The 27,819-nt window shown below is 39.4% G+C and overlaps 1 protein-coding gene and 1 non-coding gene across 3 annotated transcripts in view; both read right to left on the minus strand.

Annotated features, from left to right (window-relative positions):
* Positions 1 to 1,840: 1,840 nt before the first annotated feature.
* TANGO2 (transport and golgi organization 2 homolog) overlaps positions 1,841 to 27,819 on the minus strand; it is a 41,237-nt gene continuing 15,258 nt past the window's right edge. For both annotated transcript variants that reach the window (XM_075718236.1, XM_075718237.1), the window contains exons 3-9: positions 26,187 to 26,275; positions 25,128 to 25,247; positions 24,359 to 24,473; positions 13,862 to 13,932; positions 9,227 to 9,380; positions 6,524 to 6,628; positions 1,841 to 4,669 (exon numbers count right to left, since the gene is read on the minus strand). In XM_075718236.1, coding sequence (XP_075574351.1) covers positions 4,549 to 4,669; positions 6,524 to 6,628; positions 9,227 to 9,380; positions 13,862 to 13,932; positions 24,359 to 24,473; positions 25,128 to 25,247; positions 26,187 to 26,275 — 775 coding nt within the window. In that variant the 3' untranslated portion in view covers positions 1,841 to 4,548. The remainder of the gene's footprint in view (positions 4,670 to 6,523; positions 6,629 to 9,226; positions 9,381 to 13,861; positions 13,933 to 24,358; positions 24,474 to 25,127; positions 25,248 to 26,186; positions 26,276 to 27,819) is intronic.
* Positions 11,917 to 11,988, minus strand: TRNAA-UGC (transfer RNA alanine (anticodon UGC)). Its single transcript has one exon. It is a non-coding gene; the product is annotated as a tRNA-Ala (tRNA).

Raw genomic sequence — 27,819 nt, forward strand, 5'->3', positions numbered from 1 at the left:
GTAGCTGTCAACAAGACTTCTCTGCAGAAAACGAATCGGATTAAGAACATTAGCAATGGTCTATTACATGAATCTGAACAATATAAAACTAATTCCTGGTAGCTAATATTCCATATAAACAGGGATGCTTGCCAAGCCATAAATGTGCATTATTTAAGTTCTTCAAGCTACATTTGAAATGTAAGATGCTTTAATTATTGCCTTATTACTGTCTAGTATTTCATCAGTTCAGTTTGAAATTATTTATTTCCTTATGATAATATGAAAACAGTATTCCAAGTCTTATCAATATTTTGTCTTAATATTTAGTTTGGTATATTTCATTTGTAACAATAAACATCAGTTAAGCTTTGAACATACTGAGGATCTCCAAAGGCCTAATTTATTCTCTGTTCTGTTAAGAGTGTATTTAATTAAAGCTACTGATAACAGGGAGATGAGACAGTTACATCTCCACCGCGATGTCCAGGTATGGCAGAACACGAGTCTCAGCTTCGTGTAACAAGTCTCAGGTCTGCCCAAGACCCAGACTTTTTCCACAGTGAACCTGGATTCTTACTGTTCAGTAGCATTTTGTGGCGCTCTGACTTTTCACTTAAGGAAGTGCTGGTTTTGCTCTTTCCTTTGCATTATCCCTATTGTATCTCTGCTGTGATTATTTCCATTTTTTGGGGGGGGACCTGAGCCCCTCGAAGTACTTTTAACATATATTTATCATTCTGTGAATTTTCAAGGTCCCTGACAATGAATAACTTCTCTTGCCACAAACATTTGATGCAGTCACCTAATTTCAAGGCCAGCAATCCAGACCAAATTTATCTTGTTGCACAGACAAGAACTGGCAGTGACAACTTCAGAGGCTCGTCAGTTAATAAAGCTTTTCTTTTTGCAGATTTTGGGAATTCCCCTAGATTTCACTTGGGTTCCCACCTTAACAATGACAATGCCAGTTGCTTGTCTTCTCAAAGCGACTGTCAGTTTGAAAAGGTCACTGCTTGTAAAGCTAAAACTAGCTCTGAGGTGGCTCCACCATTTCAGAGGCAAGAGTATGCCATCTCCTCTTCCTTTAAGGGCTTGCTTGGCACATTCTGGTATTCAGATTTGAAGGGTCCACTCCAGTCTGCAAGGGAGAAAGCAGATTCCAAGTACCCTGAGGTTACGGCAGGAAGAGGGATGCTCCAGGCATTGTTTCAGACATCCAGGGTTTGAGAACCTTTGTGTTTTCTACCTGATCTTGCTGTGCTTGGAGTGGAATTCAGCCAGGGCTAGTAACAAGAGGACATTTACTTTTGGGAGGGGAGGTGGTGGGCACATACTGGCTGTCAGAAGATGAAGGGTATTTCAGAGAATTGACTACTGTGACAGTTGGCCTGGGAACATTCCAGTCAGTACATTCTGTTTACTAACCTGAAAAACAAAGCAAAATGCCCCAAACCTGGATTATTAGCTTTAAAGAAATATTTTCCAATTTCTTACCTTGATAAGACAATGCAACAGTGCAGAATCAAACGACACAACACACACAACACAAAAGACAAACAAAACCCCCAGAAAAATACAGCACTCTTAAAAAGTAATTAAGTATGAGAAACACTTAAAGCTCTTTCATTTCTAATACCTCATGAAAGTTTTTACATCATCTTATCACACAAAGTTACAGAGAAATTAACACAAACATATGTGCAAAAATGCACAATCTATCAATGTTGACAAAGACTGGTCACCAGATTGACTTTATTCTGATTCTAGTTTTGAACACACATGTAAACAACAATTATGAAACAATTTTAAGCAGAAAAATATCATTGAGTTTTTACAGATATTTTAAAATTTCTTCCACTACCATTTTGATAGAAAAAAAGACAGGAACAAAAATATCTTCTAAATTTATGACTTTGAAAAGATGTTATATACAAGCAAACTTAGTAAAATGCCATGCAATAGGTTTCTTATATACACTTTTTTCCTGTATAGCCTTTAAAACTGATATTTAACCCCCCCCTTTTATTTTTAAAAATACTTTTTATAAAAATAAAATACTTTGTTAAATTTAACTACAGTTTACTTTTTCCAGTGGAATTATATTTCCATTGCAAATATAACTAGCACACAGTAAACTATGCACTTCATGAATACCTGATCATTTCTATGGACAAGCACCATTTGCTGATACCAGCACTGCAGTCCTGATCCTGTTTCCACTGAAGCCAATGGCAAAACTCTTGTAAGCTTCAAAAGAAGTTAAAAAAAGCTCACTTTATTAACTATTCTGACATAATAATAATTAAAAAAAAAATATAGAAGTTTTGGTTCTTTACTGTTTGTTTTAATTGTCAGAAAAAGCAAATCCCAGATTTAGAATTTTGATTCAAGCCAAGCAAAATACACTACTATCACCTGTTTTTACATCTAAGCTCTGACTTGCTTTTCTTTTGCCTATACATAAAAAAGAAGAATAAATTTTCATTATTACATAACTACTATAAAAGCTAAGGTTATAAATGCTTTTAGCAAGAAACAGCATGCAAGCACTTTGCTTGCCATTTAGATAATGTCTTCAACGATAATGTCTTGTTCAAATACACATTGGTGATTTTTTTTTCTTAAGATACAAAAAAGTTTGATACGCAAACTCTCAGTAAGAGCAAGCCATCGAAGCCAAATTTTGTTTTTAAATATGCCCTTGTCAAAGTCAAATTGAAGACAGCTATGGCTATTTCTTTGCATCTGAAAAATAACAATAACATTTTTATTCATACAAATATATGGTTTAAACAGCCATCAAAAAAGAAGAAATGGCTAACCATTTCCTACAGCTCCAACAGACATTCTGGAAGGCTCCAAGTTTGAAGCCACATACAACCCAACAAGCCTGTATTGATCGTCTTGCAATCAAGGTGGTCAAAAAGTCATTTATATAGTACTGAAGGAGCAACCTATGACTAGTCATGCAAGCAGTCCTGGTATGTAGAAGCTATTTAAATATGCAAATACAAAGGCAGTATCTGACTAAATGCTGCTTTAGCATCTCCTGGCAATTAGAAGTCTGGGGGTGGCCTTTCACAGTGCTTCACCTCAATGGCAAGTCTGATTTACTGCTTCCTCCATTACAGACAAACACACACACTCGTGAGAACACTTGAACACCCCAGCTTGAGTACAGAAGAATAGCTGCACATCTTTGTAAATAGTATCTGAAATCTTGCTACTTCGCAATAATAAATAATCAGAGACTTGTAAAAAGATGACATTTAGCATATATATATATAAAAAAAATAGCAGTGATCCATTACTAACTTAATATTCAACATTCAAAATAAGTCAAAACAGAATACCAGTAGCAGCAAAGTAAGTCAGGGTTTTAAAATATCTTGATATTAGCTAGAACCTTCTATCACCTACACTGGCACTGAATAATTGAAAAAAGCATGCATTTAAATAGCTTTTTAATTCACAGATGTTAGAACATATGAAGTGCATCTTAATACCCAGCTTTTTCAGCAACATAAAGACTGCAATAATGTCACCTTAAAACAAATAGCTATTTTTACTAAAAATCTATGAGCAGTCACTCCAGGTTTTGACATATTATACCAATAAAGAAGTGAAGCCAAAATTGCAGATGTATAAAAAGCTGATATATGTAAACTTCATATTCAGCTTCTGTTTGCAAACAGGTACTTATTCCTTACCTGCCTGCTGGGGAAGAAAGGAAGAAAAACAAACAACATTGCTAATTAGACTATCAGGAAACAAGATGTCACCATACACATCATTTTATTCCGGTCAAAGATAAGCAAGTCTGCTCCCATGATTTTTTTTTGTTTGTTTCTACTGAGTAAAGCTGAACAGAGACCGAACTTCCACTCTACTCTCAAATCAAGTTTAGAAATAAGATATATTGCTGTACTATCTGTAGGAAAACAAATGTAAAGACTCCCCCCTGCTCTGCCCTCCCCAGGCAGAACATTGCACCATGGCACTGCTGAAAAGTTGAAATGCTACTAAAGCAGTTAATACTACAAAGATAACATACATTCATTTAATGCACATCGGCATCAGCTATTACAATCTTAAAAGGGAATATGTTGAAAGGAAAACAAAGTGTGGTTAAAACCTGCAGGTAGAGCAATAAGAGCAGCAAATGTTTCCCCTCCTCTGAAGTGAAAACATATTTAAGAGTCTACTGAAAACATCTTTTAAAAAAAACAACCAACAACAACAAAAAAACCACCCCAAAAAACAAAAACCTCTCCCACAAAAAAAAAGCAATGACTTTGTCTTGGGCAAAGATGGCCTTGCCCTGGAAGCAGGGTGATATTTAAAAATTTATTTCTGATTATAAGTTGCTACTTATTGTAAAAACCAGTTTCTTCTTTTGGTTTTATCCAAAGGATTTGTGAGCCTGATAGGGTATGCTAGCAGTTTATTTAAACTTTTGCTTTCCTTGCCATTTTTAGCTTGTGGAGGCTGACACAAAACATTTACTAGAGCTTAATGGCTTGTTCTCTCATTGCTTTTCTTACAAACCATTCAAATGGAAAGTTGTTAAGTGTGCAGTTTGAATTCATAGGTGCTTGTTTTCCACTGGTTGACATCTGCATTGATCATGTTGCGCTCTGTGAATGTAACCCGTCCTTCCGAATCAATGAGAACGACTGTGTTAGTCCTGGAACAACATAAGGGTAGAAGGTTAAGCCTTGTGTCCGTTATAGAAATTTGCAGGCTCCCATCCCTCATCCCCAAAGGTTTTAGCTCATTTTTTTTTCTTTACCACATCACCACCGCAGCAGCAGGGCAGAAATCATCCTGGCAAGTTCAAATGGGCATTTTCAGCCCCTTCTACTGTCAGTCTACTGCTCCAATTCCCTGTTGCACTTGCAGCAGCTGACACGCAAAGCTGCTCATTTCCAGAGCGCGTGACAAAAGGTTAAACTTTTTTTAGTGCCAAGTCTTCCATTCAGAAGTAGCATAAACCCAAGTTTTTCTTCAGAACCTACACATACCCTGATGGGTTATTCATATCAATAGTACTCTTTCATTCTTTCCTTTCAAATCAATTGTCCATTAAGATTTAAACATTGTTAATTATTATCATAGGACACTGATACACGACCACAGAAAAACTTTTCTCTCTCTAGCAACCTTACAAAGAGGAAATTTGTTTTCATGAAAAGCAGATTCCATTCATGCATCTATGCCACTTTGTCATGTGTAAGCGGTCATCTCTCTAGGGACACTGCAGTACCCTGCCAGACGGAGGTGACTGACAGAAGTAGTTTTCCACCATCCTGATGTGGTGGCCCTCCCCAGGTCATTTCACAGTTTTTCACTCATATAAAAAAGTGCTTAATTTCCTCAGATGAATATGGTGAAGCCTAATTAACAATCTCTATTCACTAAGCCATGCTGCTAAGGGAAAAAATAAGTGTGAGCATACAATTATAGCAGCAGGGAAGACTTGAAATATAGCGTTAATTCACCAGTAAGAGGTCAGTATTTCTACTGCGTTAACCCTGCTTCCTCTGAAATAGCTGGACTGCAACCTGTGGAGCCAGGGGAAGGAAATGCTTCTTTACCGTTTTAAGTCTTCATTATCCCATACTTAAAAAGTTTGAATACATTTTAGAGAGATACTCAGTTTTTGCAGTGGTTTCTTTACCAGAATACCAATTTAAAATACTTACAGAAACGAGTGCTCTCTGCTTATCAATTTACATCTCTACATTGGAAATGCTATGGCTGACTATGCCAGAGACCAATCTGACAAAATCGTTGGCAGTTTTTTTAGAGTAGGAATTCCCTACCAGCAGCAACAGGGTTCACCTATAATTTTGTCCCATTGAGGATTAAATGCAAGATGCATTGCATTATTCCATGCTTCCTGCATCTTTGGTAGAACAGTCTGAGCAGAAAGCAAGAATATCTCAGTAAAAACAGCAGCATCAGTTAGGGGAAAAGTGGAAATATATGTTCTTTTGAGCAAGAGTAATAGGTTATTAATGTATGAAAATGGCAGCTACATATTACAGTGACATGCCTAAAGAAACCTCTAACTCAGCTATGCAGATGAAACTATTCTTGTTCTTGGAAGCTCTCTTGGAAGAGAAATGTGTTCTGCAGTTCCTCAGATACAGAAGACAATTGTGGTTTTCTGCTAAAAACATGATTTCAAAGCTTTTCATGTTTTGAGAAGATCAAAATTGGAGGTGGTCAGATCTGCTACTACACTGGGGAACCAGGAGAACCGTATTTTCTTGTTTTGGAGGAACTGAAGCTACATCACACTCCCCAAAGATGAACCATAACATGTGCTTAAAATGCTCATCAGTAGCAAATCTAAGACACCAGAATACTGAACCAGGAAATGCTGAGCAAGGAAATACTTTACTGAATTATACTTGATTAATATTTGAACAAGTTTAAAGCAGTCACTATAGAGTTAAAACTTACAGCAGCATAATTTTGATTTGAGATATGCTTTGATCCAGTACACATCTATTTGTGACTATGAATTTTTTACCTTGTTCCATAACCTGGGCAACGAACACATACAGCTGCGTACTTGTTCAATATAGGACGTATATAATCCTTCCCTTGGTCTTCAATCGCAGGGTCTGGTAATTGACTGAAAAAAAGCAGTAAAGTAATAAAAAAAATTAATTCTCCAATATTAATACATTCCTCCCTCTTGAACCAAGCTGTGTTGGCTAAGTGGTTGATAAATAAAAATCACTTTGTGAATTGTGTTCAAAACTGAAGTATGAGGAAAACGAAAGATAAAACAGCTTGTAAGCTCTTTCCCATAGAAATTCTTACAAGGTCTTTAACTTTTGTCTCACGTTAAGGAATTTTTTCATATCTTGACAAGTTTTTTGCTTTCCTTGTTATTCTTTGCCTTTCTGTATTTTAGTTTCTATTAAAACATTAATGATCAAGTCATTTGTGGCACATCACACAAACCAGCATTTTTCCAGTTAGACTCCAGGGGTTCTTTTTGTGTCAAAGAAAGCCCTCTCTGCTTCCTTTGATCTTGTTTGGAATTTTGGAAAATACCTAGGACAATCCTTAAAATAATATTGCAAAGATGCAGCGGAGGAGAAGGTGAGCTTGCGCCCAAGGTTCTTGACATATATTCCTATCAATGCTCAAAAGATATTTAGAAATATAATTATAAAGCATATCAAGCTTCTTTTATTATAATTAAACAAATATCAGCATCCCACAGAAGAGATGCTAAGGTCACAAAGGTTACTGCAGCAACCCTACGTCCCTGGCTTTCCATTCACGTCACCAGAGCATATTCTCAAATGCCAGCCATAAGCACAGCTTCCTATTTCAGTAATTAAAGATTCCAATTTTATTTATCAAAGTCCGATTTAACTATTATGATAGCAGGTTTTTGCATTTGATTTTTAAGCTTCTTCCACCTTCAAGAAAAAAATCCCATTTCTGCCTCCTAGCACAGACCCAGTTGTACCTATAAAATAATACTAATTCAGCAGCCTATCAGCTGCACAGTGAATGCTGGGGAAGAGGGCAGAACAAAACAGACTGATCAATTCAGCTCCATTTTCAGAGCTCATCCTGATCTGTAGAGGAGACACTGCAGTTTGTTATACTGTAACTGACCTTTACATCTAACTGGGATCATTTTCTTTGTTGTGGTGGAGAGGACCTGTGTGTGTTTCAGGGAGAAGCAATAGGTGCAATTTTAGTGTGAACAGAGCAACCGTGTTCCTCTCACTCCTGTGTTGGGCACGTGGCTGGGGCGTACCACGATGTAACAGAGGAGCACGGAGCAGGGCACTTCAGCCCGTGAGAGCTGTCAGCTTCTATCTCATACTCCACCACCAACCATTGTACCCACTTAATTCCTGTAAGGCACACAAAGGGATCATAAAGGAATATGCAACAACATATTTTAAGAAAGTTCAAAGCTAGTGCATATCCATGTGTTCATATTTATTATGAAAAGATCATTTCATCTTGAAGTGTGCTTTGGAAAGATTACAGTCTTGGTTTTAAATATTGCTTTTTGTAAGTAAACATTTCCATTTTATAGTCAGATGATTTCAGAGGAGATCATACTGAATTACTGAACATTAAAGAAAGATCATTTGGATTGTATTGTATCTTATACCTTTGTCTTTTTACTAGCAAAAGGTAAAGTATAACAATTTTTTTGAAAAATCACTTGATCTGGTATCAGATGAAAAAAGTAATTAAGACTGCTTAGCAGACTTCCCAATTACTACTCATTGCTCAGATGTCTGAGTTCTTATGTAAACATTTATTTTGAACCACTGAAAAATGCCACAGACATGAATGTTGGCATTAAAATTAGTCAGGATGAAGTTAGGAAACTGGATCTGTATACTAGAAACAGCTTTGCTTCAACACAGATCACCCCCTAGACAGGTAAAAGTCAGGCTAAATGTGGAAGTTACTGGATGGTGAGCAATGATACGAATTTAGACCACAGCACCTCCTTTACCCTGCTCCGTGTCTGGACATTTAAACGATATCAATTTCCTTTACTCCTAACCACCTAGCTCATGGGCTCAGGTTCACTGTGTAGCCAGTAGTGCGTGCAGGAACCTTACTTAGATACTCACACTCATCTCTTGGGAACTTCCTTGACCAGAGGCCTACAGCTGAACTGTGCAAATACTCCCCTATCTCCTTCCCCCATTTAGCCCAAAATAATTGCACTTTTGAGGAAGGCAGTTGGTTCTACTTCGAAAACAGCTTGCTTCTCCACCCTCTGCGTCTGCTCTGGGTAGCAATACAGAATAGCTAGCAGCTACTAACTCAAACCTGCTCACGTAAACAAGGGCTTACTCTGTGTGCAGTAAGAAACTGAACCTTACCCTCCAGCGGGCCTCCACAAAGCTTACAGCCGGCAACTTACACACCCCTTGTCTTGCACTCATTACCCTTACTAAGAGAAGTGCAATCTTTAAAAGGGCACAGAGAAATCAGTGTACAGTCTATGAGTACTAAGACTGCAGTAATAATGTTTACTGTGTCTGCTGCTTAAAAAAATCAATATTGTTGAAAGTCAGTCTCTATGGAGGAAAGAGCACTACTTTTGCCCTTCATTACCCAGCGTTAGTCAATTAATACAAGGCAAAAGTCTCTTTTCTGTCAAAATAGTTTCTACAGGCAATTTTTTAACCAGTCATATCACATTTCGAGGAAACTCTGGCTATCATATTCTTACGGGTCTTGATTATTCATCACTGTAAGAAGCTCCTGCACCAAGTCTTCTTTGGTAAGTTCTTGACTTCTCTTGACCACTTCTGTGAACAGCTGCTTCCCATACTGAAGTTTCTTCCATGGTGTATCCAACAAAGAATTACTCAATCCATATATTCCTATAGATACATAAAAAAAAAAAAACCAAACACACCCAAACAACTTACTAAGCTCTGGAGCAAAGAAAATGAACTTATGTACTATGCAAAAAATAACTTCATGATTATCTTATCCCACACAGTCTGAGGGACAGAAACAAATGCTATCAGCAAATTCATCATGAATCTCTTACGATAATTTGCTTATTCATCCTATTGCCAGCTTTCATTTTGCTTCAAAAATAAGTGAGGTCATTAAACTATGTGTCAAAGATGTATATCATGTGATAAAATAAATACAGCACCCCTTCAGATAGTAACAATCTCCTAGGCGTGCAACTCATAATAAAATAACCTAATCATTTAGAATCATAGAATCATAGAATCATCTAGGTTGGAAAAGACCTTTAAGATCATCCAGTCCAACCATTAACCTACACTACCAAGCCCACTCTAGACTAATCAAGGGTAGACCAGACTAAACCATATCCCGAAGTGCCACATCTACCCGTTTTTTAAACGCCTCCAGGGATGGTGACTCCACCACCTCTCTGGGCAGCCTGTTCCAATGCCTGACCACCCTTTCCGTAAAGAAATTTTTCCTAATTTCCAGTCTAAACCTCCCCTGGCGCAGCTTAAGCCCATTTCCTCTTGTCCTATCGCTAGCTACTTGGGAGAAGAGACCAACACCCACCTCACTACAACCTCCTTTCAGGTAGTTGTAGAGAGCGATAAGGTCTCCCCTCAGCCTCCTCTTTTCCAGGCTAAACAACCCCAGTTCCCTCAGCCGCTCCTCATAAGGCCTGTGCTCCAGACCCTTCACCAGCTTCGTTGCCCGCCTCTGAACACGCTCCAGCACCTCAATGTCTTTCTTGTAGTGAGGGGCCCAAAACTGGACACAGCATTCCAGGTGCGGCCTCACCAGCGCCGAGTACAGGGGGACAATCACCTCCCTGCTCCTGCTGGCCACACTATTCCTGATACAAGCCAGGATGCTGTTGGCCTTCTTGGCCACCTGGGCACACTGCTGGCTCATGTTCAGCCGGCTATCTACTAACACCCCCAGGTCCTTTTCGGCCAGGCAGCTTTCCAGCCACTCCTCCCCAAGCCTGTAGCGTTGCATGGGGTTGTTGTGACCGAAGTGCAGGACCCGGCACTTGGCCTTGTTGAACCTCATACAGTTGGCCACGGCCCATCGATCCAGTCTGTCCAGGTCCCTCTGCAGGGCCATCCTACCCTCGAGCAGATCGACACTCCCACCCAATTTGGTGTCGTCTGCAAACTTACTGAGGGTGCACTCGATCCCCTCATCCAGATCATTGATAAAGATATTGAACAAGACTGGCCCTAAAACAGAGCCCTGGGGAACACCGCTCGTGACCGGCCGCCAACTGGACTTAACACCATTTATCACTACTCTCTGGGCTCGGCCACCCAACCAGTTCTTTACCCAGCGAAGAGTATGCCTGTCTAAGCCGTGAGCTGCCAGCTTCCCGAGGAGGATATTATGCGAGACGGTGTCAAAAGCTTTGCTAAAGTCGAGGTAGATGACATCCACAGCCTTTCCATCATCTACCAGGCGGGTCACCAGGTCATAGAAGGAGATCAGGTTGGTCAAGCAGGACCTGCCTTTTGTGAACCCATGCTGGCTGGGCCTGATCCCCTGGTTGACCTGTACTTGCCTGTGGAGTTCGCTCAAGATGAACCTCTCCATAATCTTCCCCGGCACCGAGGTCAGGCTGACAGGCCTGTAGTTCCCCGGGTCCTCCTTCCGGCCCTTCTTGTAGATGGGCGTCACATTGGCAAGCCTCCAGTCATCAGGGACCTCCCCTGTTAACCAGGACTGTTGATAGATGATGGAAAGTGGCTTGGCAAGCTCCTCTGCCAGCTCCCTCAGTACTCTCGGGTGGATCCCATCCAGCCCCATAGACTTGTGAGTGTCCAGGTGCCATAGCAGGTCATTAACTGCTTCCTCCTGGACTATGAGGGCTCCATTCTGGTCCCTATCCCTATCCTCTTGCTCAAGGGCCTGAGTACCCTGGGGATGACCGGTCTGGCTGTTGAACACAGAGGCAAAGAAGGCGTTAAGTACTTCAGCCTTTTCCTTGTCCTCGGTGACAATGTTCCCCCCCACATCGAGCAAAGAATGGAGATCCTCCTTGGCTCTCCTTTTATTGCTGATGTACTTATAAAAGCATTTTTTATTGTCTTTTACAGCACTGGCCAGATTGAGTTCTAGCTGGGCTTTTGCCTTTCTAATTTCCTCCCTGCAGGACCTAACAAGATCCCTGTACTCCTCCTGAGCTGCCCGCCCCTTCTGCCAAAGGCGGTAGACTCTCCTTTTTTCCCTGAGTCCCCGCAAAAGCTCCCTATTCAGCCAGGCCGGTCGATTTCCCCTCCGGTTGGTCTTACGACACACGGGGACAGCCCGCTCCTGCGCCCTTAAGACTTCCTTCTTGAAGAGGGCCCAGCCTTCCTGGACCCCTTTGCCCTTCAGGACCGCCTCCCAAGGGACTTTCCCAACCAGGGTCCTGAAGAGGGCAAAGTCTGCCCAAAGTGGAGATGCCGGGGATTGAACCCGGGACCTCATACATGCAAAGCATGCGCTCTACCACTGAGCTACATCCCCTCGCCATCATCCCCTCGCAACATTTCTCAACAACTCTTCTGGACCACTACTTCTGACTGTTTTGTTAGGGGTAAAACACCCACGAAACCAACACACAACCACAAAAAAACCCCCAAAACACCCACTTCAGAGCATCATGGCTTTAAGTTTACTAAAATTAGCTGAACTTGCGATTTTCAGCACTGTTATTAACACAAAGTACACTGTGGTGTGAAATCAGGTGAAATATCAAAGCTTTTTTTTCCTCCAGAACACAACAGTAATAGAAACATTGGAGTATTACATAACCTAAGCACAAAATAACTCGTAATCATGTTATGGTTAAATTTATTTCTGTAAAGCAACTTTAATCCTTCAAGCTTTACGTGTCATGAAATTAATGAAATCCGCAATAAGGAGGTTATGTAGTAAGTTTAAGACTTAAAAGTGGTAACAATCAAGGGTTTACAGGCCAGTCCCTATGGACAACTTCTAGCCACGTAGTATTAACGTATTTACTACATAACGTTGGGGGGGGTCAGAGGATGGAATGCATCAATTTAATTGGAAAGGGTGTTCTGGTGATTTGCACTTGTCATTACAGATTTCACAAGTTTTAACACAATTTAAGTCATTCCTGAGCTAATCTTTATCTGCAGGTACGCTGTGAAACACATGCCCCATTCCTAAACAGGAGACTACAGCAGGCATGCATCTTAGACTAGGCTGTGCTTAAGCACTCCTCTGTCCTCGTATTCAGTACTTTGTTTCATAGTTTTACTATAATCCGCATTTGCAGCAGTTACTTTTAACCTCTGGTTTGCTAAATTATGAAAAAGGTACAACAGAATTACACCATTTTTGCAGTCTAGTCTTTTCCAGTTTAGCTATATTAATCACAATGTATTGGTGCCTCTGATTTTACTCTTGAAAAACACAGCAAAGCAACATTTGATGACAAGAAGGAGCTTTCTCTTTAGAGGTACCCTATATTTCTCACCACAATCCAAATGAATAAGCACAAAGATTACCAAACCTTGGCTCTCCCTAAAGGCAGCCATGTACATAGAAAAGGAATTTGTTGTTGAGACCAGAACTACCTTTGCTGCCGTCTGCAGATACCTAAAATTTGTGATTCAGTTTCTCGTTACAACGAGCAGCCAGATACTGCATTTTTTTTTAAATATTTGTATTAAAACCTGTTTTGTGCTTGTAGCTGTACAAAATCTAACAGCTGTTTCCAAGAATTTATGCCGTAATTACTACAGTAACTATTTGCCTACTGGCAGCAACATTTTGACCATCAACCTAAGCAGGCAAAATAATCTGCTCTCATTAACTGTCATCAGCCAGCTACACTGCTCAGAGCCTTCTGTGTGTCCTTGTCCATTTAAATTGGCTTTTTGGTGATGAATTCTGGAGCATTGTTCTATGTAGCTGGCTAGATTTCAGATATTTTAAATCAATCCACCTAAGACAGATGGAAGTGGTTGTTTGGGGTTTGGTGATTTTTTTTTTTCTTTTTAAAGCTAACTCTGTCCCTAGGGGAGCATAGTCACACTGTGTCCTTAACACTGCTGGGTAAAGAGAGTTAGGGTCAAGTCCATGAACCTTTGAAAATTTCATTCCTCAAGACAGACTTCTGTCCTTCAGCCATCGTTACGTAAGGACCATCCCACTAATTGCAGTGCAGGTGGGTACACTGACATCAATAGAAGCTTGAAATTTATTAGTAAATACTTAAATGAACTTAAGGACTTCATTTTTAAAGAACACAAAGAAAAAGTTACTGAAGACAAGCTTAAACCACTAAATTACTAGAGCAACACAGCTACATTCTGACTCCTTTAAAATAACAAAGAGTAATATCCAGACCTTTCTGAAGAAAACCTACCAGGATTTAGGAAAACAGGTTCTGGTTCTCCTTTGTTTCCATAGTAGCAAATTACATCTCCTTTGGTGGTACTGAAAAATATAAATAAGAATTTCTCCTTGAAAACCCATCAGCTTCTATATTTGATTACGCTCTAATTTCATGCAATCTTCAAACACAGCAAGACGTTTCTCCCACTGTTACTACTATGATACCACAGCCCAGAGATTAATTGATGAGTTCTATTACACTCCCCCTCTCAAAATACTGTATTAGCTGTACCACTGTCAAATAGCACCATTATCATTTTTAAATACAACTATAATAAAATTCAGTAAAAACCCAGAACTGCTGGGTTACTGGAAAGTAGCGAGGATTAGTGACAAAAATCTGTATGGTTTTGAATAATGAGATTTAGTTACTTGGGGGAAGGGGGCACGTTAGAACAAAAGGACAGTCCATCACAGCAAGTAATGTTTTCCCATCATCTCTTCTGAATCGCTACCGCATCCTAAGAGGATGACTGCTGTGGGCTGTTTTATCTGGCAGAAGTAAATTTTTAGGCCCGCTTACGGCAATGTTGTAGGGCCTAGCTGGGTCCTTTAAGTGACCGATACGCATTTTCAGGCTGTTTTCAGATAACTGTAGTTACTATTTGTAAGCTCGCTCTCTAATCGTAGGTACTGGCTTCAGCGCTCGTTCTCTCTTGCGCGCAGTTTAGCGGGGGGAATCCCACGTAACGTTCAAGGACAGCTTCCAACATTGCAAAAAGCTCGCACTTGGCAGAGATGGTATCAGCATATCCAAACAGCACACATTTTTAAGTAGTCATACGGATATTGACAACACAAATACCAAATCAAGTGATTAAAAAAAAAAAAAGTTAAGGGAGTCATCAATAAGCCTTGTGTGCCTTGTGGGGAATGGACTGCTGTTGATGGCTCACTCGCAACACCCCTCAATCCATCAGCTGACATGAAATAGCGATTCCTCAGACTGCTACCAGTTGGTGGGGTTTGGTTTTTTTTCTTGGTTTGGGGTTTTCTGGGGTTTGTTTTGTTTAGTTTGCCAGGACACAGCCATGAGATCATATAATCCTGTATTTCGCTCTAGTGATTTACTTGTTCACAGCGGAAGAGAGTACTATTCTGGTTACCAACAAATACATTCTGACTAGTTCAGATTTTAATTTGTCCCCCAAGCTCTAGGCTCTTTAAACAGCAAATGGACTTTTTGAATTTAAAAAAAAAAACAAACCAAAAAAACAAAACACAAACCAACAAAAAACCACCAAGCACACACAAAACTTGCAGTTAAGATTGAATTTAGATTGAGTAGCCTAAAACTTAATACAGTAGAAAAGCCATTTCCAGCTCCTCATTTTTTCCTAGGATAAAAAGACATATCTGTGCCTTGATGCAAATTAGAGTATATAGAATGAAATCTCATTAATGATGTACTGGAAGTTAAATTGCTCTGCATAAGTTAGCATCCGCTACTCAAACCTTAATAACAAGTAAACCAGTCCTGATTTAGCTGTTTATATTCTTCTTAAAAAGCCGTTCTGAAAGACATTCTGCAGCATCATTTGCAAGACAGCCAAACGAAGAGGGAAATATGAACTTATTAATTATACAAGTCAGAAGAGGCAAGAGGAGGAATAAAAAAACCCCACTACACAAACCAAAAATAAAACTGCCTTTCCTCCTCTGTGCACTATTCTTCCTCATCCCAAACTCATAAGAGTTTTCTGGTGCCTTACAGAAAGATGTCCAAGTTTTTCAGCATAGTTAGAAGACAGTAATTATAGCGGGTGGTATTTGTGTATTGTTGCTTTTATTGTTAAATATCATCTAAGAAGCTCTGAGTTATTTGATTTACAATTTTTCTACTGTTAATAGAAGTGTAGCATTTTCTGAACTTTCCTCTAGTGGCTTAAGAGACACGTATTTTCTTTACCTTTGTTTTTCTTTTCACCATTAAGATCCTTGTTCAAATTTACCTTATGCTGATCTCAGGACTCCTCACGGACCACCCCAGCTCTCCACAGACAGCAGCCCACATCAGAACCGTGACAACTAGCTTGCTTTAGTTTCAGCAGGACACTGGATATCCATCACTCCTTTCCTGTTCTGGCCCCAATTCTTACACACTGAAGATTTTTACTAGGCTCTGCTAGAGTTCTCATATGAACGTATTACCTGTGATTCGGTAAAAATATTCTCATCCATCAATGAAAAATAAAAAAGTACGTTAGTGAAAAGGCCATTTGTTTCTTTACCCCATTTGGACTATTTGCATTGGGAATACCTAGACAGTCCCTAACAAAAGCAGCTGAAACAAAGTAGAATGAAAGCACAAGATATGACTAGAATTTTCTTTCCTTAATTTCTTGAGATGCAAATTTCTGTTCCACTACCACAGATTAACTTGCATATGTGACCCATTTATGGAATCTGTTAGAAGAGTTGTATTTTCTTAATCACAGACAAAAGGGGGTTTAAATTATTATTTTTAAACACACTGAGGCAGTGAAATATAGCAGTTTTGATGAATATGAGAAAGTGCTGATGAAAAATACAAGTGGAAGAAAAAAAAATTCTATGAACAACAACCTGAACTTCCCTTCTATTTCTTGAGACTCCTTCAGGTACAAACAAGCTCTGAAAAAGTTACACTGAAAAAAAGGTATAGTTTGTTCATGAGCAGGTTAACACAGCAATCAAAACAGCAGCTGTTTCACTGGACACACAACATTTTCTTTGTTGAATAAGCTTAAGTATTAGAAATAAATTATTGGAAGAGTGGAAAAATCTCTAATGAAATATTGACCTATTATACTGGTTCCGCAAACTTTTTCGCCAGTATACTTGTCTGCAGAAATATTTGTATGAGGAAAAAATGAGCAAAAGGTGTATTTCCTGAAACTATTTTTACAGTCATGCTGTATACAATTAGAAGTCTGACTCTTTTTCCTATTACTAGCTCCTTCGGTTAAATTACTAAGATACTTTGCTTTTAAACTAGATGGACACTATTACAAATTCTCTAAAATTCCAAATATAAGACTCCCATACATTCTTCCCTCAACTGGATTCTGCCAGGTCTTCAAGGAGACACAAAAACTTCAGGTAGCCAGAGAAGTTAAGCCATACTTTATTTGGCTGCAAATACTAAGCTACATATCCGAGATGCCTGGGACTTTACAGGAGTGAAAAAAGGAATGAAGTTCAAAGGATCAACTAACCTTCTATGAGGAGATCTGGGTGTATGAGTTCAGTTATTCAAAAACTGAAACCTTTGAAAACAGGATGATGTTAATCATCTCGCTCAAAGCACGTTATGGCCCTTGCAAAGCCTTACATAAACAAAGTCTAGACCCAGGCTGAAAACTGAATGGAAGTTATACTTAATGTTCTCAAGTCCTTGTTTATTAATGTTTGGTTAGGACCAGCTGGCCATTTTAGCAATGTCGGGTCTTTCCTCCCTTCAGCATTCTTTACATTATTTTTATGGCCAGTTAGTGGTTAGCATAAAGTGATGTTAACGTGTATGATGCATGTCTATCCCACCTGGGGTAAGACACCTTCCTGCAAGCCTATTTCTGATCGGCACATTTAGAGTTGGCACGCAGTTAGTACTTATACTAGAAAGAATCCCTTGACAGCTAAAAAAGGAGAGCATTGAGCTGAGCTGTCATTAATAAACCAGTCTGACTTCTTGGTCCCAGTCACATGCTAGGACACAAGAAGTCATATGCTCATAAGAGTACACTGGCACATTGCATTTTCCATGAACAGGGCCATAGAAAAAAGCAATGTGCAAGTGAAGTGTAAAATTGCTGAATTGGTGTGTTTCATGGAGTAAACTATTTGTATTGTATCTCAAAAGCAAGAAGTAGTACTTTGAAAAGTACCTCGAATACTGTGTCCAGTTTTGGGCCCCTCAGCACAAGGAGGACATTGGGGTGCTGGAGCGTGTCCAGAGAAGGGCAGCGGAGCTGGGGAAGGGTCTGGAGCACAGGGCTGGTGGGGAGCGGCTGGGGGAGCTGGGGGTGTTCAGCCTGGAGAAGAGGAGGCTGAGGGGAGACCTGATCGCTCTGCAGCTCCTGGCAGGAGGGGGCAGGGAGGGGGTGTTGGGCTCTTCTCCCACGGAGTTAGCGATAGGACGAGAGGAAATGGGCTCAAGCTGCGCCAGGGGAGGTTTAGGTTGGAAATTAGGAAAAATTTCTTCACAGAAAGGGTGATCAAGCACTGGAACAGGCTGCCCAGAGAGGTGGGGGAGTCCCCATCCCTGGAGGGGTTCAACAAACGGGCAGAGGTGGCACTTTGGGACATGGTTTAGTGGGCATGGTGGTGTTGGGTTGACAGTTGGACTGATGATCTTAGAGATCCTTTCCAGCCTTAATGATTCCTAGTTTTTACTTTCATTAAAAAATAATCCAGCCACCAAGCCAGGAAACATGAAATTATTACTCTCCCCTTAATTGGTTTAGTGGTGGACTTGGCAGTGTTAGGTTAATGGTTGGACTGGATTATCTTAAAAGTCTTTTCCAACCTAAATGATTCTATAATCCATAAATAAAATGCAGTTGGAATTAATACAATACAGACAATGACTAAGCACAGGGAGAACAACACCAAAGTTTAAAAAAAAAAAAAAAACCAGGAAAAAAAAAGTTGGCTGCTAATGACCTATTTTAACATTAACACCCGGGGTATTAAAAAATTAAAACTACAGTAGCAATTATAAATATACTACAAGCATTTTATGTATTAAGCAAATAACGCAAAATCATCAAGGTCATTATAGGTCTTTTTTCAGTTAAGACACCAGCAATTACACAAACTATTTTGTTGGTGCATTAAAGACTCTCTTTTCAAATTGTCTGACCTGTATCTGCTGTAGAAGGTCTATGAAGAGAAGAGATCAGAGCAATTGTCATCACCTGAGGTCTCAAAAGACAGAGTTTTAGATGGAAAGGTAGACAAATGGCCCAAGCAAGCCCTTGAACACAGCTGTAAGACAAATCCTGTCATAAATGAGACCATATGCTGAATAAGTAGGCACTACTGACTTCCTTTATCAATGGCTTTTTATGTGAGAGAATATTATCATCTAGCATCTGTTCTGAGATCCTCGTGACTGAGAAATTCAGTAACAAGATCCCCTGGAGTTTAACAAAAAGATGGGGAATACATACAAACTGCAGGGTCACTAATTCAGGACATCTGTACCTTATTGTTTCTACATTCCACATTCCCCCAGATTTGTGTTTTCTATTACACCTACCTCCACTGTAACACCACTGCTGTCTTCTGTCAAAAGAAGACTGAAGCCTTCCAAGTGACTTCTGAAATGGGGATACTTCCAAAATCTAGTTCAGTGTGCCAGTCAGCTACTCTTTCTTTTATCATTTGGCTCTGCCTGTTCTCTTCCTACTGTTTACAGATACTCAGTACTGAACATAAAGGCAGAAGCCAAGATGAAAAAAAAAAAAAAAAAAAAAAAAAAAAAAATATCACTGTAAGCTTGATCACAGCAATAGCCTCAAAATCCTGGCCTGGACTCAGATTCTCTTCCCTCCCAGCTTTACAAGTATAGACACCAATTTCACTGGAGAAGTAATAAAAGCATAATTAAAGTGATGGCAATAGGACCCAGTAGACATATTTTTTTTTTTAATCCCAGCCATAGCTGACAGCAGAAAGAGAAGAAACTAAAACTACTTAAAAATTATGCTCTTCGATACATCATTCTGTCAAAAAATGCAAGCAATAATAAATATTCTAGGAAATATTCTAGGCAGCATAAATCTCAGTAGTAATAGATGCTTCACAGCAACATGAAAGCCGTGCAGAGTTTGCCAGAATTACTTCTTAATGTTGATGAAACATAAGCCATGTCCTTCTGCACCCCTGCCCTGCTTCAGCTTCAGGACAGCTCCAAGTCATGTTCAACAAAAATATAAACAGAAAGAAAAAGAAAAAAGTAACGAGGCAGTAAAGCTCCACAGGGTGTGGTTATCACCAAGTGATCACTCCCCTGGGTGTTGAGCTCTAATCTTCTAACAGGGTGAGTATTTTACAAATGAGGACATTGGATTGTTTTATGAATAATGTGCGCATCTATTTTTTGTGCAAGGAGAAAAGATTAAACTGGCAGCTTGAAATGCTGAACAGTAGTTTCCACTGAGTAGTATGGTTCACAGATTAATTTTTTTTCTCCCCTCAGTGTTCATGAGCTAATCAGAAAACTCTTTCGGTTCTGAAGCTAAAAAAAACCCCAAACACAACACAAACCAAACCCAAAAAACCACACACCAAACCACCAACTATAAAGCCCAAACATTTTTGTACATATACCACCAAATAAAAAGGTGAAAAGAATACTGCTGGATACTCACAGCATACAAAGGCTGCTTCAAAGCACTACTCTGATTTTTGTTGTCAGTGCCTAAACATTTCTTTGGTCTTGCCCGAATTTTTTGAGCCAGGCAGAAGATGACACCAGAGGGAAGAGATAAAATAAAGAGGTTTTTCAGCAGCTTTTTTCCTTCTCTTGACATTGGACTGTCCATCTCATTAGACTTGCAAATGACTGAGGATCTATGCAGAAATATTTCAAAGGCGGTAGCACAGAAAACGTTAGAGAAGTACCTGGACACCTCATTTTCATGAGGAAGTCACAAGGAGCACCAGATGTACTCTGCAGAAGATGGTATTAGGACAGACAATGCATGAGAAGAAATGTAAGTGAGCTTAGAGAGCAATCATGCCAACTTGCCCATCTACATTCTTTCCACGCCAGCAGTCTGACCCTATCTCACTTTTCACTGGAGAGGCTCCTGAGTCTAATCTCGGGAGAGCAATCAGATCCCTCCCACGTAGCCCGCTCTTGATAACCACACTGAACGAGACAGCCCATGTTTCTAAAACCTGGTCCTGCTGCTCAGGTGTTTTAATCTTATGAGGCCCTACACTATCAACAGTTCAGTTAATTCTTCTCCCAAACACCTTTTCTTCAGTTTGCTTTCTTTACCTTATCAATGATGTTGCTACATAACTAACCAACTGTAGATTTCTGTATTAAAAGAGAAAAAATATATGCAGTCTATATATATAATTTACATGTAAAGCCACTTTTTAATATATATATTATATTATATATTTGTATGTCTATTTCCTGCCCCCCCCAGCCCCATTGCTTTAGGGATCTGCAGTTTCAACTCAGTCCTATCCACCATCCCATCAAGGATAAAACCTATTATGAACCAAACTTCACTCTCCACATCAGAACATGAAGAATACATTCTAGGACATAATCTCTATTTTCAATACATTACCAAATTAGTCAACGCAGGTGATCGTATAGTTTACTACATTTCCCCTGGAGGGACTGAAAACTGCCTGTCACAGGGGAGAGCAGAAAAGCTTACATGAAAGGCCTTTTTCTGCAGCTCCCTCCAGTTGACTTGTTTTTGTGAGGGACAATTCATCTGTTCCTCACGAAGAAAGAGATTCACTCCTATTACGCAGGGATCTTATTGCACATAAACAATATGGGCTCTAACTGACACAAGTTTGAGATGCCCATGAAAGCCGGAGCAGCTGTAGCAACTAGATTTGTTGGACATAAACACAGGTTTCCCCAAGACAGAAATGCCGTCCCAATCACCAACAAAAGCAGCTCACTATTACTTCATATATTACCACAAAGGGAGAAAGAAGGAAAACTGCTCCGAATCTTAAGCTGATGTTTTCTTAGAGACCAGTCCAGCTTCCGATAACCTTGTTCCTCTCAAATCAGACCTACTGATAGTCAATACTGGAGAGCTAGCAACACTGCCTTCTTAGAAGCCGATTTTGCAGCCACACAAGACTCCAAATACACACCGTTTACCATATGCCACCCGTTCAACATAAAAATACATTTAGCATAATGGGATAAGTATTCATGACTCTCATACTCAGCAGATACAGCAAGATGATAAACTGAAGGGATTAGAAAACTAGGAGTACTAAATATTTTTTCCAACACAGTATTCTTATTAAAAAAGTGAATAGAGTTTAAATTGACATCATGAGATGCCACAGAGCAAACAGATTACACTAAAAGTGTCAAAACCCATGCATGTTTAAAATAGGAGCCACACAAAGCTGTGAAAACAAACAACGAGATTTTACAACCCGTATGGTGGTTCCAGCTCTCCTCCTCACATCATTGCACCTGTATCATCTAGCATACTGTCATCAAAATAGAGAGAAGATAAAAATTTCTTTTCCTGAAACGTGTACCTGAAGACTCAAATATTGTCACTCTCTCTCTAAATGTCCTGCCTACAGTCAGCAATATCATGTGCTCAGATATACCCCTCCTCAACAGTGCTTCATTTACACTTTCAATCTGAGTTTCTTCTCCGTTTCACACCACTCTAACAGAGCCAATCACTATTTGTTACACAACAGACACCATGTTAAGAATAGTCTTCAATATTTTCTTTGAACAGTAACATGGCCTAACAAAATAGCATCAACTACAATAACATTTTCTATTTACACACAAAAGTAGCTTCCATTTATATACTACATTTCTCTCGTGAGTACTCCTAATTTCCTAAAATGACAAGTTTACATATCTTGTAGAAATTGCTCTGCATCATTAGCTTGCCAAGAATTTCATTTCATCAGAGTATCCAAGGCTAAGGACATGTCAAAATGGAGAAGTTAATCAACACATACAGCTTTCAGAGCGATACTCGGCAAGGAATTATGACCTGCATCACCACAGAAAGACTATTCAATTGAGCATACAGTTTCCTGTCAGCCTAGCATGGAGGAATAAACAAACAAAACCAACACAGGAATGACTGTCTTAACAAATGATGTCAATCGAATCTACTTTAATATTATTATACTAGCAGCCATTATGACTATTCTATTTACCCAAATTAGAAAAAAAGAAACTCAAACATACTTACTGCTTGCTAGGTCACACCTTGAATATCATGTTTGCTTGAAAACATAGTAAGACTATTTCTTCTATGTTACAGATAGCCTTCCAATTTATGAAAGCTAGCCAGGCAGCAACATGCAGCAAAAAGCACAAAAAGTCAAATCCTCTGACCATAGTAAAAATTAATTTAAGCAACAGAAAAATTTTGGGAAGTCTCTGGTGGGATAATGAACTTTGTAAAGTAGAGAGTAAAAATAACAGAAAAGCAGCAAACCCTTAATTGCCTAACCTGCTTCTGGATTAAAATTCTGGAAACATGACCTATATGCTTATTTCTAAGCAGGCACACCAAAGCAGAAATACAGTCCTGGTGTCTTCACAGGTGGCACGTGTCTGTCTTTCTGTATTCACCCTTTTAGACTTCAGTCACCTATATGAGTTGCATTTCACTTTCTCACCATATCACAGCAAATTAAAAAATGAAAACTAATAGCCTGTCTCAATTTGAAATAAAGGCCTGCCTTAAAAACAAAACAAAACAAAAAAAACCCACGACAAAACACTTGCAGGAAAGTAGGGAAGAAATGACCAGTAAGTCTGAACCACCAGCTGAAGGTGGTCCAATACAGAAAGTGAAAAATGCGAACACAAGGCCAGTTAGTGATAGAGTGCTAGAAATTTTTTTCACTGAAAAGAGTAAACACTATCACCTCCTGCTTTAAATATATGTGGTTTCCCAGAAGCACGCAGAAAAGCTGAGCAGAAGACGACAACCTGACGGTGCAGGGCCTAATAAGATTAATGCTTCTGCAGAAAGTATGCCAAAGCAGTAGTGTGCTCTTGGCAACTTATACCTGCTTATGGTCATGAAGTATGCCTCTGACTGAGAGCTGATACGTAGCCTGGAGATGACTTAGCCCTGGCTTTCCAGTCTTCTGAATCAGGCATAATGCAAAGAAAAATCAGCGTATTACTTGTGCGCACACACATGCATGTGCGGTGGAAAGGACTGTGCCAACCAACCTGACCACAATCAAGTATCCAAGGTCCTTTCTTCAGCTACAGAAACTTGAAGAAGGTATTTGTTACATGCTGATTTTTTTTTAAATGTTTCAGCAAAGATTAATGATATAGTCACTCGACAGGAATAATAGCTTGAAAGTTTTCAGTTGTTCTAATTCTGCCACAGCATGCCACCTCTCAGAGAAAAAAAAAAAAGTTTCTGAGAAATTATGGAGCCAAGGTTTTGTTTTCTCCAAAACATAAGCCACACAGCCTTCAGGGTAAAGACTGGCCGTGGCCTATTAGGGAAAGAGTCACAAGAAGTTTTGCAGGAAGCAACAAGATAGCCCTCCAGTGTTTGAAAGATGAAAAAATAACAAAGGAAATTATGACTAGAGTAACATTAGGACCTTACATGACAATTCGCAAAAAAGAAGAGCCCTAGCTTTAGTTTGTGACAGGTTTCTGTATTGTTACACTTCTGCACTAAGAAGTCTATGTACATCACTGCTATTATCTTTCTCCCTTTGACATTTGAACTGTGATGTTTTGTAGACTTACTTCAAGTCAGCTGCTAATAAATTAAATCCATTGTAAAGATGTCCTTCTACTGAAACTTTCTTCAAGTAAGAGTAGCTGTCCAGATCAGCAGTCAAGAAGTTTGTTACAAGAGCACCTAAGAAGGAGAAGTACATAGAGCAACTTATATGGGTGAATTCAGTATTCCGACAGGCTTGGTAAACCAAACAGCAAGACGCAAGATTCCTGTTACCAACAGGGTGTAACAGGGCGGGGGGGGGAGCAAGCCGAAACCCCCCAAACAAACCAACCAGCCTTTAAAAGTCTTACAGCATTGTATCATGTTCACATTAAGAGTTTGACTTTTAATCTGAAGAACTCGGTCAAAAGCTCTTGCTCAAAATTTCCACAGAATTCACATTTACCAACTATTCTATACTGGATGTGCCTTTCCTCTCCTCCCACCTTGCCAAACTCCTTCTCGTCTTGCTTCATTTCCCTGATACATGACCCTAAAATTAGAATTACTGTCAAGAGAAGACGGTGCTCCATTTCTTGTCTGAGTGTAACTCAGGCTCTAGGCACTACGTCTTGTCTTATTTTTGCCTGCTTGATTAGAGTATCATTATCCAAGTCAAGTTCCCCACATGGGTACTCAAACTCGTCAGCTCGCAAATTTTCTTTACAGCACATAACCATTTTATTTGTCCATAAACTGATATTAAAAAAATACTGTAACCATCACTATTTTACTGGGACATCAAGGGGTGTTTGTCCACTTTCTTCTTTTTCTATTTCGACTCCTACATACCTCTTCCTTTTGCATTTTTATCAATCTTTGGCTGCATATAGTTTGTCAGGGCTGCCATCTTCCCTTTCTTACTGATTCCCAGCCACGTCCCACCTTCTTTTCCTTCCTCCATATCCAGACCTAATGGAATAAGTAAGAGTTAGGCTATTATATTCATTTTAAAAAAATATCTTAAATAGGGACAGAGCTGACAAGGCTATAAAAGACAAAAATTCAGGGCCCTTCAGTTTTCAGGATATTTTTTTGTTTGTTTGTTTTAAACCACTACATAGCAGGGGAAGCGGCGCCCAGAATGTCTGGCACAAAACAGAAATGTCAGCCAGAACTTCAGAAGCAAGGGAGTTGCAGTGCAGTGGGAGTAATTTATCCTCACAGGCCTCCCTGCCAATGACAATAACACACAGCATCAACAAAGAGTATTTGCAGAGTCAAAATCTTGTGGTTAAACAATGCTTTGTCTTCCAGAGCTTCATTTCTGTTTCTGAGAAAAGGCAGAAGTATTGATTGTACTTAAAAATGACTACAGATAGATTCCCTACAAAAGAGAACCAGACAGCTGAGCGACTGTACCATCAGTTTAGCAAAATGTAGACATGAAAGCTAATAAACTGATGCATCAATAACTAAAATTATTCTGTAGCCTATAAATTATTAATCAATGAGAAACGAGAAAGTTTTCACTTTCTTGAGGCTTGGTTTAATGATTTCAAGTCACTGTTACAGACAATGAGTCTGTGGAATAACTAATTCCACCTATTTTAGGAAGTATTTCAGTGTATCTGACAAAGTTTAAGTAATCGTTTGTGATGGACAAATTAATCTGATATATTTCCATTGCACTGCTCGGACTGAAATCAGTTAAAGAACATAAAACCGGGAGAAAAACCCACAAGATATTAAAACACAAATACGATAATAATAGCACAACTCATCTTTCAAAAGTACAAGGAAGAAGCATATTTCTTGTTAGAAATGCGACACCACCCCCCAATAAGAAAACAGGCCGTAATTGTCTTATAAGTTGTATGAAAACCAACCAAAACAACAAGACATACATACCACTAAGGATATCATTGCTGCTGTCCCAAAAATCCGCCGATTTGGATGGTCTGTGGTAAAATTCATCTCTATTAGCTGCTAGAATGAGCCTGTAAAACACAAGAGGAAAAAGATAGTATTACTTACAAACAGGAACTTCACAGTACAGGCAGGAACAGAATCCAATTCGTGCCACAGCATTAGCTCATTTTAAGTATGAAACTGTCCTTTATCCTCCCATCTCTCCTTTATCACCCAGTGTAAAGGTCAAATTACATCTGATAGCAGCCTTCTCTCTCATTGTCTTGAGACATTCAGCAAGTCTCTCTTGTTGTGTGAATGAGGCAGCTATTATTTTCAAAAGAATAATGCTTACAATGCAAGAGATTGAATTAAGATCGCATAAGCATCTTAAGATTCCTCAGCATGTGACGTTACAGCTTAATTAAAGAAAATTTAAAGGTAACCTACAGATTTACAGGGAACTTATAAAAAAAATCTGAAGCATGAGAGTATGTTTTTATTGGATCATTACTTAGGATCATGTAGTCACAGTATTTTTTTTATCTGACACCTAAAGCTCTACTTACGTAGTTCAAAGATACAAGTCAGATGCTTTTGTCTGTAAGCACCCAGAAGAGAGATAAATTTGCAATAGTCTCAAAGGTCCAGCCCCACTGAAATTCGTTTGAAGAAACAACAGCATGCTCAAGGAGGCAGAGAAGTAAAGGGAAAAGGCATGGGGTTTTGTAACAATCAAGAGGTATTTTGGTGGGGCCTTTCCCCTCTGTTTTTTGTTGTTTTGTGGGTTTTTTTTGCACGTGTAGTTGCTTGCATAATCTGAGTTCTACCAGAACAGTAGGACAAAAGAGTTGAATTCTTAATGAGAGTCAGCCCTTGCAGCAGAGAAACTACAAGCAGCCCTGGAGGCTACACAATCAGGAGGTAGGAATAAGTTATAAAAAATAATATGCAACTGAAAAGTGCTGCTGGATGAAATCCATTATTTATATTTAGAAATAAACACATCACTCCACAAGATCAAGTGCTGTCCTGACAAAAAGCGTGCTGCACCTCTTCACGTGCCATCTAAAATTTGTTCATTTTAGAAAACAAACAGATATTAAACACCACCAGACAATATTAGGAAACGGTAGTGACAGAATTCTGCTAGCTCTGCCTGGTTCCCTCTGCTCCCTACTTTGATAATTATCATAAATGGCACCAGCAGACTTGAAAGACCAAGTTCAACATGATTTTTAAGAAGCAGTGGCTATACAAGATAGGACAGGTCTTCCTTAAAAGTTCCAGGCTTGGTAGCAGTGCAGGCTAGTGAAATTCAAGGATAACATCAGTTCAAGTCAGTCAGGCTGTGAATGTAAAGCAGGTAAGACTTACACAGCCAGAGAGCTTCAGAGGAATTTAGAACAGCCTCAGTTCTTGGGATTCAAAAAGCAGAAACTGTTTCTCTATCCATTTTATCCAGCAGAAGCTATTAAAGCAACTTGTTTGGTGTACTCCCTTACCGACCACACAGTGACCTTACTGAACGTATGCCACAGTCATTTCATTAGCAGTGTTAGCACTGGAACACTGGAAAGAAAAGTCTAGGCTAATCTGACTGTGCACATCCACCTTTTGAAAGTGAGAAAGT

Source organism: Pelecanus crispus, chromosome 11, assembly GCF_030463565.1.
Source record: "Pelecanus crispus isolate bPelCri1 chromosome 11, bPelCri1.pri, whole genome shotgun sequence".
Taxonomy (NCBI): Eukaryota; Metazoa; Chordata; class Aves; order Pelecaniformes; family Pelecanidae; genus Pelecanus; species Pelecanus crispus.